This window comes from Corvus kubaryi, unplaced genomic scaffold (assembly GCF_017639235.1).
Source record: "Corvus kubaryi isolate FWS band 111438036 unplaced genomic scaffold, C.kubaryi_AGA036_p1.0 37373, whole genome shotgun sequence".
NCBI classification, from domain to species: domain Eukaryota; kingdom Metazoa; phylum Chordata; class Aves; order Passeriformes; family Corvidae; genus Corvus; species Corvus kubaryi.
The window spans coordinates 1,025,422-1,039,227 of NW_024581121.1; the positions used below are offsets into that span (position 1 = coordinate 1,025,422).

The 13,806-nt window shown below is 65.8% G+C and overlaps 4 protein-coding genes across 13 annotated transcripts in view; all 4 read left to right on the forward strand.

Moving 5' to 3' along the window:
* CKS1B (CDC28 protein kinase regulatory subunit 1B) overlaps positions 1-960 on the forward strand; it is a 6,494-nt gene extending 5,534 nt beyond the window's left edge. Inside the window, exons 1-3 of one of the 3 annotated variants that reach the window (XM_042034491.1) lie at positions 57-164; positions 516-643; positions 710-960. In XM_042034491.1, coding sequence (XP_041890425.1) covers positions 106-164; positions 516-643; positions 710-762 — 240 coding nt within the window. In that variant the 5' untranslated portion in view covers positions 57-105 and the 3' untranslated portion in view covers positions 763-960. Of the gene's footprint in view, positions 1-48; positions 165-515 lie in introns of those variants that run through there. The other 2 variants (XM_042034490.1, XM_042034489.1) reach the window with 2 other exon arrangements.
* Positions 961-1,239: 279 nt separating this feature from the next.
* On the forward strand, positions 1,240-5,052 carry FLAD1 (flavin adenine dinucleotide synthetase 1). 4 transcript variants are annotated; one of them, XR_006017125.1, is made up of 8 exons: positions 1,240-1,418; positions 1,507-2,266; positions 2,715-2,862; positions 3,052-3,150; positions 3,239-3,428; positions 3,815-3,888; positions 3,970-4,681; positions 4,917-5,052. XR_006017125.1 is itself a non-coding variant. In XM_042034466.1 (7 exons), exons 1-7 carry the CDS (start codon positions 1,257-1,259, stop codon positions 4,103-4,105), a joined length of 1,569 nt encoding a protein of 522 aa, XP_041890400.1. In that variant the 5' UTR covers positions 1,240-1,256; the 3' UTR covers positions 4,106-5,052. The 4 variants fall into 4 exon arrangements, 1 of the variants encoding a protein (XP_041890400.1); XR_006017126.1 differs by having other exon boundaries at positions 3,970-4,479; positions 4,587-5,052; XR_006017127.1 differs by having other exon boundaries at positions 3,970-4,479.
* A 589-nt stretch (positions 5,053-5,641) lies between these two features.
* LOC121667624 (mothers against decapentaplegic homolog 6-like) lies at positions 5,642-9,067 on the forward strand. 2 transcript variants are annotated; one of them, XM_042034474.1, is made up of 4 exons: positions 5,642-6,141; positions 6,504-6,917; positions 7,061-7,174; positions 7,793-9,067. In XM_042034474.1, exons 2-4 carry the CDS (start codon positions 6,524-6,526, stop codon positions 8,326-8,328), a joined length of 1,044 nt encoding a protein of 347 aa, XP_041890408.1. In that variant the 5' UTR covers positions 5,642-6,141; positions 6,504-6,523; the 3' UTR covers positions 8,329-9,067. The 2 variants fall into 2 exon arrangements, with proteins under 2 accessions (XP_041890408.1, XP_041890409.1); XM_042034475.1 differs by having other exon boundaries at positions 7,061-7,159.
* A 90-nt stretch (positions 9,068-9,157) lies between these two features.
* The window catches only part of ZBTB7B (zinc finger and BTB domain containing 7B), a 13,999-nt gene continuing 9,350 nt past the window's right edge, over positions 9,158-13,806 (forward strand). Inside the window, exon 1 of one of the 4 annotated variants that reach the window (XM_042034473.1) lies at positions 9,158-9,243. Coding sequence is in view for 1 of the 4 variants with exons in the window: in XM_042034468.1 (XP_041890402.1) it covers positions 9,486-9,491 (6 nt within the window). In the remaining 3 variants the exon portion in view is untranslated. The other 3 variants (XM_042034468.1, XM_042034472.1, XM_042034471.1) reach the window with 3 other exon arrangements.

Below are 13,806 nucleotides of genomic sequence, written 5' to 3' on the forward strand. Positions count from 1 at the left end.
CCCCCGGCGCGGCGCCGCCCAATGGGCGCGCGAGGCGGCGGCGTTTGAAAGCGCCGCGGGGGGCGGGGGCGCCAACGGCCGCCGGGAGGGCAGCGCGGGGCTGTCATGGCGCACAAACAGATCTACTATTCCGACAAGTACGACGATGAGGAGTTTGAGTACCGGTACGGAGGGGAAGGGGTCCCGGTAACGTCTGTTTGATAGGGATGGAGGGATCTCGGTTAAAGGTTACCCGAGCGAGGGACGGAAATGTCTCGCTAACGTAAAGCGGTGGGGTGGAGAGGCTTCTAACGGCTCGCTAGTGGGAGGGGAGTGGTGGGCGAGTCATGGCTCCCTGGGGAGGCGAGAGGGGAATTGTCCCGGTAACAGAGGGTGAGAGGGGGGTCCCGGTAAGGGTTCTGTACCGGGTCACGGTGCTGGTCCCATTAGCTGTTCCCCAGTAGGTAACCTCCGTCCTGGGAAATGAGGGGCTGTGGGGGGTGCCTCGGTGTTGACTGAGAGGTGCGGGGGCGCAGGCACGTGATGCTGCCCAAGGACATCGCCAAGCTGGTGCCCAAGACCCACCTCCTGTCGGAGTCGGAATGGCGGAACCTGGGGGTGCAGCAGAGCCAGGGCTGGGTCCACTACATGATCCACGAGCCAGGTGAGCCCCGCGGGGGAGCGGGTGGCGCCCGGGGGGCCCGGCCTGACCCCTTCTTTTGCCCCACAGAGCCCCACATCCTGCTCTTCCGACGGCCATTGCCCAAGAAGCCGGAAAAGTGAGTGGCCCCTGGTGTGCCGAAGCTCCCAGTCCTTCCACGCTGAGAAAGCACCTTCCTCCTCCTTCTCCTCGGCATTCCTCGGGGGCTTCACCCCCTGACCCTCGATGCTGCCTGGGCGCCGTTTTGGCCACTCGGCCCTGGTTCCGGGGGCCCTTCCCGTTGCAAGGCCTCCAAAGCTTCAATAAAGTGATGTTTGGGAGCTGTCTGTCTGCAGCCGTGGGGAGATGGGGTAGGGTGGGGTCCCGGTACCGTGGAGCCTCTCCTGCCTGGGTTCCCGGCGGGGGCCTCCCCGTGCCCACCGGAGAGGGGGCCGCACGTGCCCCGGCCCCACGGGCAGGGCCGCGGAGGCGGAGCTGCGCCGGCACCCCCCCGCGATGGTTCCGTCCCCGTAGGTCCCGCCTCCCGGCCAATGGGCGCTGGCGACGCCGCGTGACGGACGTCCTGGCCGGCCCGTGAGCGCGCGGGGCGGTGCCGCGGGGGCGGCCGGGCGGCTCCATGTGGGGGGTGCTGCGGGCTGCGCTGCGGGCTGCGGGGCCAGTGGGCCGGCCCCTCCGCGCTGTGGCCTGTCGCCCCATGGCTGCTTCGGCCGCGGCGGCGGTGGCCCGGGGATCCGCCAGCACCGCCGGCATCATCGTCATCGGCGACGAGATTCTGAAGGTGCGGCCGGGGGTGGGCCTGGGCTTCGGGGGTGGGGCGGGCTGGGCCCGGGGCACCCTGCCGTCATGGGCGTTCCCGTTCCCCCCAGGGCCACACGCAGGATACAAACTCCTACTTCATGTGCCGGCGGCTGCGTGCTCTTGGCGTGAGGGTCGCCCGGATCTCGGTGGTGCCCGATGACGTGGAGGCCATCGCCAGTGAGGTGGCCGCCTTTGCTGCCCGCTTCACCTACGTGCTGACCTCCGGGGGCATTGGCCCCACGCACGATGATGTGACCTTCGAGGCTGTGGCTAAGGCCTTTGGGGAGAGGCTCGTCCCCCATCCCGAGCTGGTGGCCTTGGTGCACAAGTTCTTTGGCAAGACAGAGGTGCAGTGCCCTGAGATGAAGCTGGCTCGCGTCCCCGAGTCCTCCTGCCTCAACTATGGCACGGACGGGCACACTGGCAGCACCTTCAAGTACCCGCTAGTCAGTGTGCGCAACGTCTACATATTCCCAGGCATCCCAGCACTGATGGAGCGTGCCCTGGATGGTCTTGCTCATCTCTTTCGCAGCAAACAGACCCACTTCTACTCCCACACCATCTACGTGGCATCCGATGAGATGCTCATTGCGCCCGTGCTGGACCGGGCTGATGCCGCCTTCCGGGGACGCGTCAGCCTGGGCTCCTACCCAGACTGGACCAGCAACTACTACCGCGTGAAGCTGACCCTGGACTCAGAGTCGGAGCAGGACCTGGAGGAAGCGTACTGCTTCTTGATGAGGGAGCTGCCACCGGGCATTGCTGTGCCGTTGGTGACAGACTGCGTCTCTCCAGCAGCTGTGGAGGTTTATGGCCTGGCTGAGTCAGGTACTGGGAAGAGGTGCTCCAAGCACAGCTCCGTGCCTCCATGCTTCTGTGCAGCCTAGCAGGGCTGGGGCAGTGGGAACACCAGCCTAGGAGCAGAGCTTGCCTGTTGCGGTGTGCTGGGAGGCTTGAGGGGTGCTGCAGCTGCAGTGGGCTTCATCCCACACAGGTGGGAATGGGACCTGTAACCTCAGCTAGGGCTGTTGGTGGCAGGGTCTGAGAGCACAGTGCGCAGTAGTAGCAGCAGTGCCACAGTCGCCCAGTGCCCTCATGATCCCTGTCACAATGTGGCTCAGATCTCCGGGCTGAACAAGCTCTTGGCTGTGGTGTGAGCAATGGCTTCGCTATGTGTCTGGATATGAGACAGATCCAGAGGGTGAAGTGCTGTAGGCCCTGGGGCCGTGCCGAGGGAACATGATCCGGGCAGGCACCAACTGTCCTGTCCTGGCAGGCTCGGCCCTGGGGCAGAAGGTGGCAGCAGCCCTGCGAACCATCGAGGAGGCTTTGGACCAGTACAGCCTGGTCCAGCTCTGTGTGGGCTTCAACGGGGGCAAGGACTGCACAGCCCTGCTGCACCTCGTCCATGCCGCCGTGCAGAGGTACCCACCCACGGGGCTCCAGGCTGGGGCAAGGCTGAGAGGTCCTACAGACCCTGGCCAAGGCTCTGGGGCTCTTGCTTGCTCCACCCTGGGGGTATGAGTGGATTCCTGGGGTCTGCCTGGTGGGAACTGGATGCTGTCTTGCCTCCAGTTGCCATCAGAGTCCAGCTGCACTGGGTCTCTCTGCAGGCGGTTCCCAGCGAGGCAGGAGAGGCTACAGGTGCTCTACATTCGCACTGTGTCCCCATTCCCTGAAATGGAGCAGTTCATTCAGGCAACGGTCCAGAGGTAGGAGGCAGAGTGGGGTGGGCTGCTGAGCAGAGGGTGTGCAGTGTTGCTTGCAGCCCGCAGGCAGCTGCCCCCCTTGCCTGCACAGGTACAGGGTCCAGCTCTGCACTGTGGAGGGCTCCATCCGGGAGGCGCTGGCCCACCTGAAGGAGCAGCAGCCACAGCTGGAGGCTGTCCTGATGGGAACACGGCGGACAGACCCTTACTCGTGCACCCTGACCTCCATGTGTGTGACAGACCCTGACTGGCCCCCTTACATGCGGGTGAACCCCTTGCTGGTACGTGGCCTCCACCTGCTTTGGGGCTGGGAGTGCTGCCATAGGGCCTGGCAGGGGGACTTGACAGGGCTGGGAACCAGCAGTGATCCACCCCCATCCTGGACAGCTTCTCTCATAATTCCCACTCTCCCAGAGTATCTGCTGCCCCACTGTGCAGCTGTGGTGCCCCTTGCTGCAGTGAGGCTGCTTGGTGCTGTTGGGCAGGGCTCATTCTGGCCTGCTGGGGGGGTTTCCCTGTGTTTGGGGAGGTGCTGGGAAGGACATTGGTGCTCTGATGACCATCTGGCTCTCCCAGCTGCTCTCCAGGAAGGTCCGACTTGCTTCCCTGGGGGGCAAGGGAGCAGCCTGTTGCCTCTGCCTCAATCCGTGCCCAATTCTGCCTGCAGGACTGGACCTACCGGGACATCTGGGAGTTCCTGCGCAAGCTCTTTGTCCCTTACTGTATCCTCTATGATAAAGGGTGAGTGCCCAGTGCTGCCCTCCTCACATGCGCAGCCAGTGCCCCTGGGTGCAGTCCTGCAGCTGCTTCTTCCCTCCACAGCTACACATCCCTGGGGAGCATGGCCAACACACAGAAGAACCCAGCGCTACGCTATACTGACGCCCAGGGCCGGGAGAGCTACCGGCCTGCCTATGAGCTGGAAAATGAGGAAGAAGAGCGCACCTCCCGCCAGTGAAGGCCACACTCTGGGAGGCTCCACTGGAATGCTGCTGGGGGTGACACTGAATAAAATTGCAGCCTGTCAGCACTGAATAAATGCGCTGCAGTCTGCACTGCACTGGCACGTGGCCTTGTCAAGCCCTGAGGGCTCCATGGGACGGGAGTGGGAGGAACAAAAGGGTCCCCAGGTTGTGCCTCTTCCCTGCACCCACTATTGTGGAAGTTTTGGAAGTGCAGAGAATGTAGCAGGTTCCAGTGCTTGCCAGAGCCCCGCATGTCAGCACTGCTGCCTCTCCCACCATGTCAGATCCTGCTGATTCCTCATGGGCCATGCACCTCTTCTGGACTGTGGCAGCCTGTCTGCCGGGTACTCCCCGGCAAGTGGCACAGGTACAGGCAGTGGCACTGCCAGCACTCACTGCCACCTCCCTGGGGCTGCGCCTGGGCTCCTGGTTGCTGCGGCTTCTGCGGGAATGCGTCTACCTTCTTCTCTGCAGCTGGTGCATCCGTGAGCTGCTAGACTAGGGAAGGGCCTCCCCCTCCCCAGTGTCACGGGACCCTGGCACCCCCCTTGCCTGCTCTGGTGCTGTGGGTGAGTGACCTGCTTGCAGCTTGACTTGACGTGGTGCTTGGAATGTGACAGGGGCCTGGCCATGGTGTTTGGGGGTGATGGAGCCCAACCATGGTGCTCCTGGAGTGGAAAGGGCCTGGCCACGGTGCTTAAGGGGAGACAGGGAGCCTGGCTGTGGTGCTTCTGGGGGTTGAGAGGGTGTAGCCTTGGTACTGGTCAGTGGGTCCTTACCCCTGTGCCTCTCTCCCCTCCTCAGGACTGTGCTTGTTACCTTGTGCTGATGGAACTGATGGACCTCTGGTGCTGAGACTCTGCTCCAGCTTGCGTTCCCCCCAGTCAGAGACCCCAATAAACCTGAGCAGTGCCTGACTGGCTGCATCTATTTGGGCAGAGCTCTGGGAATGTGTGTGTCTGTGTGTGTCCCTAAACCTTCTAATCCTAGTCTTGGGTAGCACTAAGGCACTCCAGCACACCCCTTGCCCCTGTCCAGGACTGAGGGTCCCCACACCCCTTGGAGCCAACAGGCAGGCGTGGGGAGCTGGGGTTCTGCTTGCACCTCCCGCCCGCTCCCCCACTCCTGGCCATTTCCTGTCTCAATCTGTGGGAAGCCGCCAGAGCAAAATACCTCCAATGGGCCCAGCCTGGCTGGGGGCTGTGGCAAAGGTCGTGGCTGGTGGCACCAGAGCGTGGCTGTGGGGGTGGCTGTGGGTCCGTGAGCCTACCCTGCCCCAGTGCTGCTTGTGCTGGTGCCTGGCCCTAGCACAGGGGAAGCTCTGCATGCCCCGTCCTCGGCAGCAGCAGTGGCGCCAGTGTGGCCTCCCTTATCTCGGCGGGAAGTCAGGAGCAGGAAGCCTGGCCCGGTGCGGGATAAGGGTCCCGTTTACATTAGCTCCTTTGTTGTGGAGCAGGCTTCCACCCTCACCCACTGCCCACGGGGGGGGGCCCTGGCTGGGCCAAGAAATGAGGGGCAACAGGAACCCCTGCCCAAGATCCATGAGGGGCTTAGGTGGTCTTTGCAATGGTCCCTGTGAGGACACGAGTAGGGATGGGGTCTGCTATGATGGTGCCCTGCCACTGTGCCACATGGCTTCCCCCTGCCCAGATCAGCTACTCAGCTGGACCCTGCCCTGTGGCTGTGCACTGGTGTCTGCAGTGCTGTCTGGGCTCCTGGCTGTGGCCAGCTGCCTTGGTAGCGTGGTGCTGGGCATCCTTGACTACTGGGGCCCACGCATCTGGCACCTGCCACGTCCTGGCGTGGTGGCCCTGATGTGGTGGCCCTGGCAGTGGCTCAGCCCCAGGGCTGGCTGGGATGAGGGAAATCAATGAATTCCCCAAACGGGAAGGTCTGGGGGAGGGGAGAGCGTCCCAGCACAGGAAAAAGTCCAGGCAGTGACGCGTGGTGGGCAGAGCAGTGCCGGCCGCCCTGAGAGCACAGCCCCATGCACTGCCCTGGAGCCTCTCACCCACCTCCGCCACCCACCGTGAGTGAGACCCTCTTCTCCAGGGACCCCTTGCCCAAACCCGTGATAGGGGGGTGAGAGGGGAGTGGGCGGGTGCTGTGGGCAGGAGCATGTGGACCCCTGCCCTCGCTGTCTCAGCACAGGCAGGTTCCCCAGCAGTGGGGGTTGCTTTTGGGGTCATGTCTGATGTGACTCTGGGGATGCCAATACCCCTCGAAGCAGCACCGTGCCGTCACGGTGGGGGTGGCAGCAGCAAACCCAGGCAAAGCAGCCTTGCCAGGGATTGGGGAGGACACAGGAGGCTGCAGCAGGGTCCCCACTGGGACCCCCTGGAGCCACAGCCCTCTCAGGGCACAGGGGCGATGCCTCTCTCTATCCTGCAGGTGGTCCCCACGGCCACCCCATGTTCCGCTCACACCGTGCTGGCTTGATGCGGAGGCTGTGGCGGCAGCGCTGTGCAGCAGCCAGCCCTGAGGATGGCCCCAGTGCCCTCAAACTAGCGGCGCATGCCCTCTTCAAGAAGCTGAAGGATGAGGAGCTGGAGCTGCTGGTGCAGGTGGTGGAGAGCGGGGGTGCCTGGGAGTCTGGCTGCGTTTTGGCACCACGCGGGGACCCACGAGGGGTCAAGCAGGGACTCTCCCCTCAAGTCCTGCTCTGTCGCCTCTTCCGCTGGCCTGACCTCCACCAGTCCCATGAGCTCAAGCACCTCTGCTACTGCGCTGGGGGTCAGGGGGCCTGCGGGGACTTGGCTGTGCTGTGCTGCAACCCCCATCATTTCAGCCGCCTGGCTGTACCTGGTGAGTGCTGGTGGCAACACTGGAGGCTGCCTTGCCCACTCAGGCTCTAACCTCTGCTCTCTGGGGCTGGTTCAGGGCTCCAGTGGACTCCAGGGGGACAGGATGCACTCCCAGCCTCTCATTTCCTTCTCTCTGCCCTGCAGAAACCCCGCCACCCCCCTACTTGAAGGCATCCTGTGGTCCCTCCTGGCCAGATGAGCCCCAGCACCCCAGCACTCAGCTCCTGGAGTTCAGCTACAACGGTGGGGACTGGTGCGGTAAGATGGGCCCTCCACACTCCACAACCCCCTGCCACACCCAGCAGAAAGGAGAGCACTGGGCAGGGCTGAACCCCTGGGTCAGAAGCAGACATTGGAGGGGACAGAACATGAAAATCAGGGAATGGAGCCAGCAGTCACTCCCAGCAGGAGGAAAAGACTCCGACACGGGATGAGGGGTTCCTGCTGGGGGAGCAGCCTGGGCCCAGCCCCCCCCCCCCGCCCCCGAAGCTCCTGTTGTTATTTTTGGCGGCGCCAGGCTCCCTGCTGGAGGAAGCGCTGCCTATGGGGACACACACAATGTGCCTTGACGCACACAGCCGCAGCTCCCGCCTGGCTGCTGGCCACCAAGGCTGCCAGCTGCCACCGCCCCACCTTCTCCTGCACCCGGGGACCAACCCCCCTCACAGCCCTCCCCCACCCCTTCACCACGGTACTCGGGAACTGGGAACGGCTCCAGAGACTCATGCCCAGTGCAGGAGTCTGTGCTGAGGCATCCCTGGTGTGCCACATCCATCCATCTGTCCTCATACCCCCTCTGTGCCCACTTCCCTTGGCCCATCCAGCTGCTTGGCTCAGTCATGTCCTGGTGGTGACAGCTTTGCTCTCCCCTGCCAGACACCAGCCTCTCATGGAGCACCATCAAGGATGGCTGCTGGTGCAAACTGGCTTACTGGGAGTACCGGACACGCGTGGGCCGCCTCTACGCCGTGCACGAGGCATCAGTGAATGTCTTCTGTGAGCTGCCATGGGGCAGTGGGTTCTGCCTGGCCCAGCTGCCGGCCGCCTACCGCAGCTGTGCTGTCCGGCGGGCACGTGGCAAGATTGGCCGGGGGCTGCTGCTGAGCCGGGAGCCAGGTGGCGTCTGGGCATACAACCGCAGTGAGCATCCCATCTTCGTCAGCTCACCCACCCTGAGCCCCCCTGGTGCCTGCGGGCTCACTGTCCTCAAGGTGCTGCCTGGCTACTCAGCAAAGGTGTTTGATTATGAGTGGGCAGGGGACAGAGGGGGCTGGCAGCTTCCTGGGGAGGGACCCTGTGACCCTCACAGCATCCGCATCAGCTTTGCCAAGGGCTGGGGACCCTGCTACTCCCGGCAGTTCATCACCTCCTGCCCATGTTGGCTTGAGGTCCTGCTGAACCAGCCATGCTGAGGCTGGGGCTGGAAGGGGGTGCCAGGGAGTTCCCCCAAAGCAGGTTCACAAGCTGGGGGGCCCTTCTGTTCCCCAGCCTGTGTCTTCCAGGGCTGTGTTGCAGCAGGATCATCCTGGCTCTGTGGGACTCTCTGCCCGAGTGCTGACTGGATGCAGTGCCCTGCTTGCATGGCTCACCACCCTGCCAGCACCTGCTTCCCCCAGCCATGGGGCTCTCAGTGACACAGAGCACGATTTTAATTTTTTTAAAAATTTTATTATTTTAATGTTCAAGTTTATATTAATTAATCTATTTTTGTAAAAAAAGCAAAGCATGAGGCAGGAGTCCCCATTGTCAGGGCCAGGGCCGGTGGGGACAGGGGAAGTAGGAGACGGGAGGTGGGACAGAGTGAAGAGGAGGGGAGAGCTGTGGGCCTGGGTGTCACAGCAGACAAAGGGAAGGGGAGTGAACTGGCACTGCTGGGGTGAGAACAGCTGGAGTGTGGGGCAGGTGCTGGGGCAGGTTAGAACAGCTGGATAGGTGTTGGGCAGGTAGAATGAAGGGGAGGGCAGGTGAACACTCCTGGGGTCGGGACCAGTTCAGGGTTACCCAAGCTGGGTCCCAGGCCCGGGGGGATCCTTCAACCGTTCTGGCAGCATGGGGGAGCCCCGAGCAAGTGTAACCGAGGGGATCCCGAATTGCCCGAGTCGTGTCTGCAGTTTTTAACCCAAATAAACGGTGCCACCGGCACCAAGAGACCCCCGTGTCTCTACGCGTATCGGTGCCGCCCACGGGGCTCGGCTCCGGGAACCAGCAGTGCCCTCTGCCGGCAGCCGCCACGGGCCGCGATGACCACCCGGTCCTTCCTGCCACGCCGCCGGCCCGGCTGAGCCCGCGGCCCCCGCCCGGCCCCGGTCTTGGCCCCGCCGCGAGAGGTCAGTGCGACCGCGCCGTCGGCGTCGCCTCGGGGGGAGCAGGCAAGGAGAGACACCGGGAGCACAGCCGCAGGCAGTGGCAGAGCGCAGCGGCTATGGCGAACCGTGGCCCGAGGGGACGGGCGGGGAGCGATGGAGCCGGGGGTCGGTGGCAGCGGCGCGGGGATTGAGGTGGTTCTGCGGGTTCTCCCCGCCGCCCCCGCGGAAGCCCGGAGCCTGGCGGGCCGGTGCCCTCGACAGGGATGCAGGTGCACGGACAGAGGGACGGAGCTGGGGGGAGCGAAGCGGGCGGCTGGGCGAGGTACCGGGGCCTGGCGAAGGGGTGGGGGGTCCCGTTCTCAGCCCCGGCGCAGTGCCCCGGCGCGGCCCCCCCACCCACTGACATAACGTCTGCGCGGGGCCGTGTTTGCCTTGGCAGCCCCGGGGCGGCGGTGGCTCCTCACACTTTCCGCTAGCGCCGGGCAGTGGCCGCACTCCGAGCCAGGCGCGGGGGGGGCCGGGGTGAGCCGAGGTGAGCCCCGCGGCCGCCGCTGCCTCCCTGAGCCGGCAGCGGCCAAACAGGTTGCGCGGGGCCCGCGCCCAGGCACCTGCGAAGGAGCCACCCCGCTGGGGGCCGCCGCGCCCCGCTGCAGCGCCGCCGAGAACAGGGGGCTGCTCTCCGCGCCACGCCCGTCCGCCTGCCCGGCACCCTGCGGTGCCACGTTCTCCGTGTCCAGCTCTCCATGTCCCCGTGCCCGCCACTCCAGTCCCCCGGTGCCCGCTTCTCGGTGCCCGGTTTCCCGAGCTCGGCTCTCCACCCGCTACCTCACCCTATGCACGGTGCCCGGTACTCGAAACTCTCCCTCGGTGCACACTTCTCGGTTCTTACCCCCCCCGTCCCCCCCCCATGCTCGGTTCCCCGCCCCCCCGTGTTCGCGGGGCGGAGAGGGCAGTGCCGTGCCGGCCCCGGCACTCGGCGGCCGCAGCGGGCGGGGCGCGCTCGGCGCCTGGCACCGCGCTCGGCGCCGGCGGGGCCGCACTGGGGCCGTCGCGTGCTCTCCTCCCCAGGCCCGGGGCCGACCCCCGCCCGACCCCGTTACCCGCCTCTGACTCAGCTGCCCCCCACCCGCGCACCCCGGTCCCGGGGGCCCGCAAGACCCCCGCCCTCCCGAGGGGCGTGTGGCGGGGCTGATGGGCGGGGCATCCCACCAATCGGACGCGTGACCGCCGGCGCGCTGCCCAATGAGCAGGCGGGGGCGGGCGCTTCCTGGAGCCCCGGTGGCGGCGGCGGCGGCGGCAGTGGCCAGGGGGCGGGCGGGGCGCGGCGGCGGCAGGTGAAGGCGGAGGCGGGGCTGTGGCCCCGGGACCGGTCTGTGGCTCGGGCGGGGCGCGCAGGTGAGCGGCGGTGGGTGGGAGAGGACAGACCCACCGGCGGGGGTTGCGCGGAGGTACTGACCCACCGGCAGCGGGATCGGGACAGGGACCGGTGCGGCGACCGCTTTTGCCGCCTGGTTGCGGTGAGTCGCGTGGATTTGGGATGCTGCGGGCGGCGGGCGGGCACGGTTGGCGCGCGGATCAGTGCACGGTCCCCTGTGTCCCCGCCCGCCGCCGGAGCCGGTGGACACGTCGCCCGTGGGGCGGGGGGTGTCACTCGTGGGCTGTTCCCGGTCCCTGCGCACGGGGCTGCGGGAAATCGGCAGGTCCCCGCTGCGTGCCGGGGCGGCTGCCAAGGCTCCGCTGTGGTCCTGTTGCTGTGCTGCTCCATCCAGCCAGGGTCCCCCGCAGGTCTCCCACGGGTGACTGGGTGCTGCCAACCCCCTTCCTAACCTGGTGAGCAGCTTGGCGGCGTGCCTGGTGCACCGAGTAGGGACGGCATCGTTGCACGGGGAAGGCAACTCAGGGAGTCCCTTCTACGCCGGTATTGGTTGAGTTGGAGGGTATCCCAGTGTCCCGGCACGCTGTGCTACGCTGATGAGCCCCGGACCTGGCACACTGGCAGCAGCAGTGGGTGCCTTACTGCTGGGCTGTGCAGTGGTCCCCACCGGGATCGGTGTCGTGGTAGCACCTGCCAAGCACCGGTGGACTCTGCCCCGTGCGCCCAGCCCTGCCGTACCTGTCCTCGTCCCCCTGGCTGGCTGCCCCCGGCCGCTGTTTGCCCGGGGCGGGGTGCGGTATTTACCCTCCCGCCAGAGCAGATCCACGTCTTGGGCCACAGCCGCCCTTGATCCGTGGCTGCGTTCACCTGGCGAGGGGACACAGTGCCAGCTTTGTCGTGGGGTGAGTCGCGCCGTACCTCGGTTTCCCCCACTACAGCTGGGCTAGTGGTAGTGGGGAGCGGGCTGGGATCCCCGGCGCTTTAGGAGGCACGCGGCAACTGCAGCGACTCAAGGCTTCAGTGGTGATGCTGGTGCTGGGTGCGGAGGGAGGGACTGAGCTCAGGAACTTAAAACTGGGTGCATAGAGAAGGGGAAACTCTGGCGCAGTGGAGGGTGTGGGGCAGCAGGGCTGGGAGTGCCCATGCTGGGGACGGGTGCAGAGGTGAGCAAGGGGAGGTGACAGGTGTGTGTGGGGTCACAGCAGTGTTGGGTCCTGGGGACCCTCCAAGACCCCCTGCCTGGGCACCGGCTGCCCCCAGCGCTGTGGTGCTGAGCCCGAGGCTGTGGCAGCACGGCTCTGCCAGCTGGTTCCGTGCACCCTCAGTGCACACGTGGCACGACCGCGACAAGCCCGAGCACCCGGGGGCGGGGAGTGGGCACTGCAGGGGGTGCGGGACCAGCGTAGCCCCTGCTGCACCCCAGCCCTCGAGGAGTGGCTGCTGCCCCGTGCGTCAAGCAGGAACTTCTCCTTCAGGGCAGGCAGCGGATGATGAAACCAGGGAGAAATTTCTCCTGGCAGCGTGTGGGCTGCTGGCGGGAGCCCCCGGGAGCCTGCGCTCCCCCTGCGCCGCCACCACTGCCTTCCCATGGTAACTCCACGGCGGGAGCAGGCAGGGTGCCGGTGGGAGCGGCCGCCCCGTCTGGAGGATTGGCGCCCGCCTGGCTCCCCGTGGCAGCACTGGCGTCCCTGACATGCCCCGAGAGCTGCATGTCCACACCCCAGCAAGCCCCAGGGCGGTCAGAGGACCTGGCGAGGGGCTGGGCTGAGACCCGTCAAACTCGCTTTGTGCCAGGAAGGTGGTGCTTGGGTAGCCATGCGGGCGGGGGGGGTGGTGGTGCCGGGGCTGTAGCCGGTGACCTTCAGTGCACCCGGCCATGCCCCGTGCCCAGGGCTGGGGGGGTCAGTTGACATGCAGGGTGGTGCAATGGGAGCCATGGGGCCTGGGTGACTTGTATCCCCAGAGCTAGTGGCATGATTTAATGGAGCCATGGGCGGGCAGGGGGACCAGCCAGGGTGAGAGAAAATGAAAGCAGGTGATGCGGAAGGAGAAGTAGGTCAGGCGAGCTCTGGCCTCTCCCAGCAGCCTCGGTTGTGCTGCGTGCTCCACTCTGCCGTCTGTCTCTGTCGTGTCCCCAGGCCCCATGGGCAGTAGCTTGAGTGGATACGGGGTAAGGGGATCCTGCTGCCAGGCACTGGGTCCCAGGCAGGGTGGGTGCTGGGCACTGCCCACCCTGGACACCAGCAGGGTGGAGAGTGTGGCTATGTTGGCTGACATATGCTGGGTACAGTGGCACCCCAGCAGTTTTGCTTTGATTCCCCTCCCATGGGCAACCATCAGGGCACAGGGCTTGGAGCCATAGCAAGGCTGGACAGGAGGATTGTCAGCCCCACTGCAGGGCCAAGGAAGAGAAGGGAAGAGGCCCTTGGGTCCTGCTCGGGTGGCACAAGGCAGCTGGTGTGGTGCAGACATCATGGTGGGCCTTGGGGAGAGCCCCGTGTCCCATAGAGGGGCTCCACAGAGGCTGCCCATGCCTGCTCCACTGTGGAGCCATGGGGCCATCGCCCTCCCCTTGGTGCAGGGCTGGTGGGGTCTCACCAGTGGCGCTACGTGGGCCGGAGTGAGTGTGGCGGGCACGGCCTCACTGGCTGTGCTGTGTGGGCTCGGGGGGGGGGGGGGGGGGGGGGTTTAGAATCTCCCGCCCCCCTTCCCTCCCCAGGATCAGCCGTGGGCAGCGGGGAGCTGGCAGCAGGCAGCTGCCGTGGGGGCGGAAGCCGGGCTATTTTGGAGGGTGTGGAGGGGGGGCTGTGGGCTGGCACTGTCCTTGCCAGGTGACCCCACCAGGACCAGCACCACCCTGGTGCCAGGATGGAGCATTGGGGCCCAGCCTGTGCCACTGGCAATGCTCAGTCCCCGAGGTGCTGTGAGGACATGAACCCTGCATATTGAGTAGGAGGTGCCACCAGCTGGGGGGGCCCCTTGGGGCTGTGCAGCACAGTGGGACCCAAGGGGTCTGGCTGCCCTCCAAGGGGTTCCCATGACTGTGCTGCAGGGCCAGCAACTCCAGAGCCAGCTCACCCTGGGACTAGTGAGCAGGCCCAGTTGCAGGTGAGCCTGCCTGTCCCAGGCTGGTGGCTGGCAGAGCTTTGTCCTGCTGCCCCACCTTCCTTCCTTCCTTCCTTCCTTCCTTCCTTCCTTCCTTCCTTCCT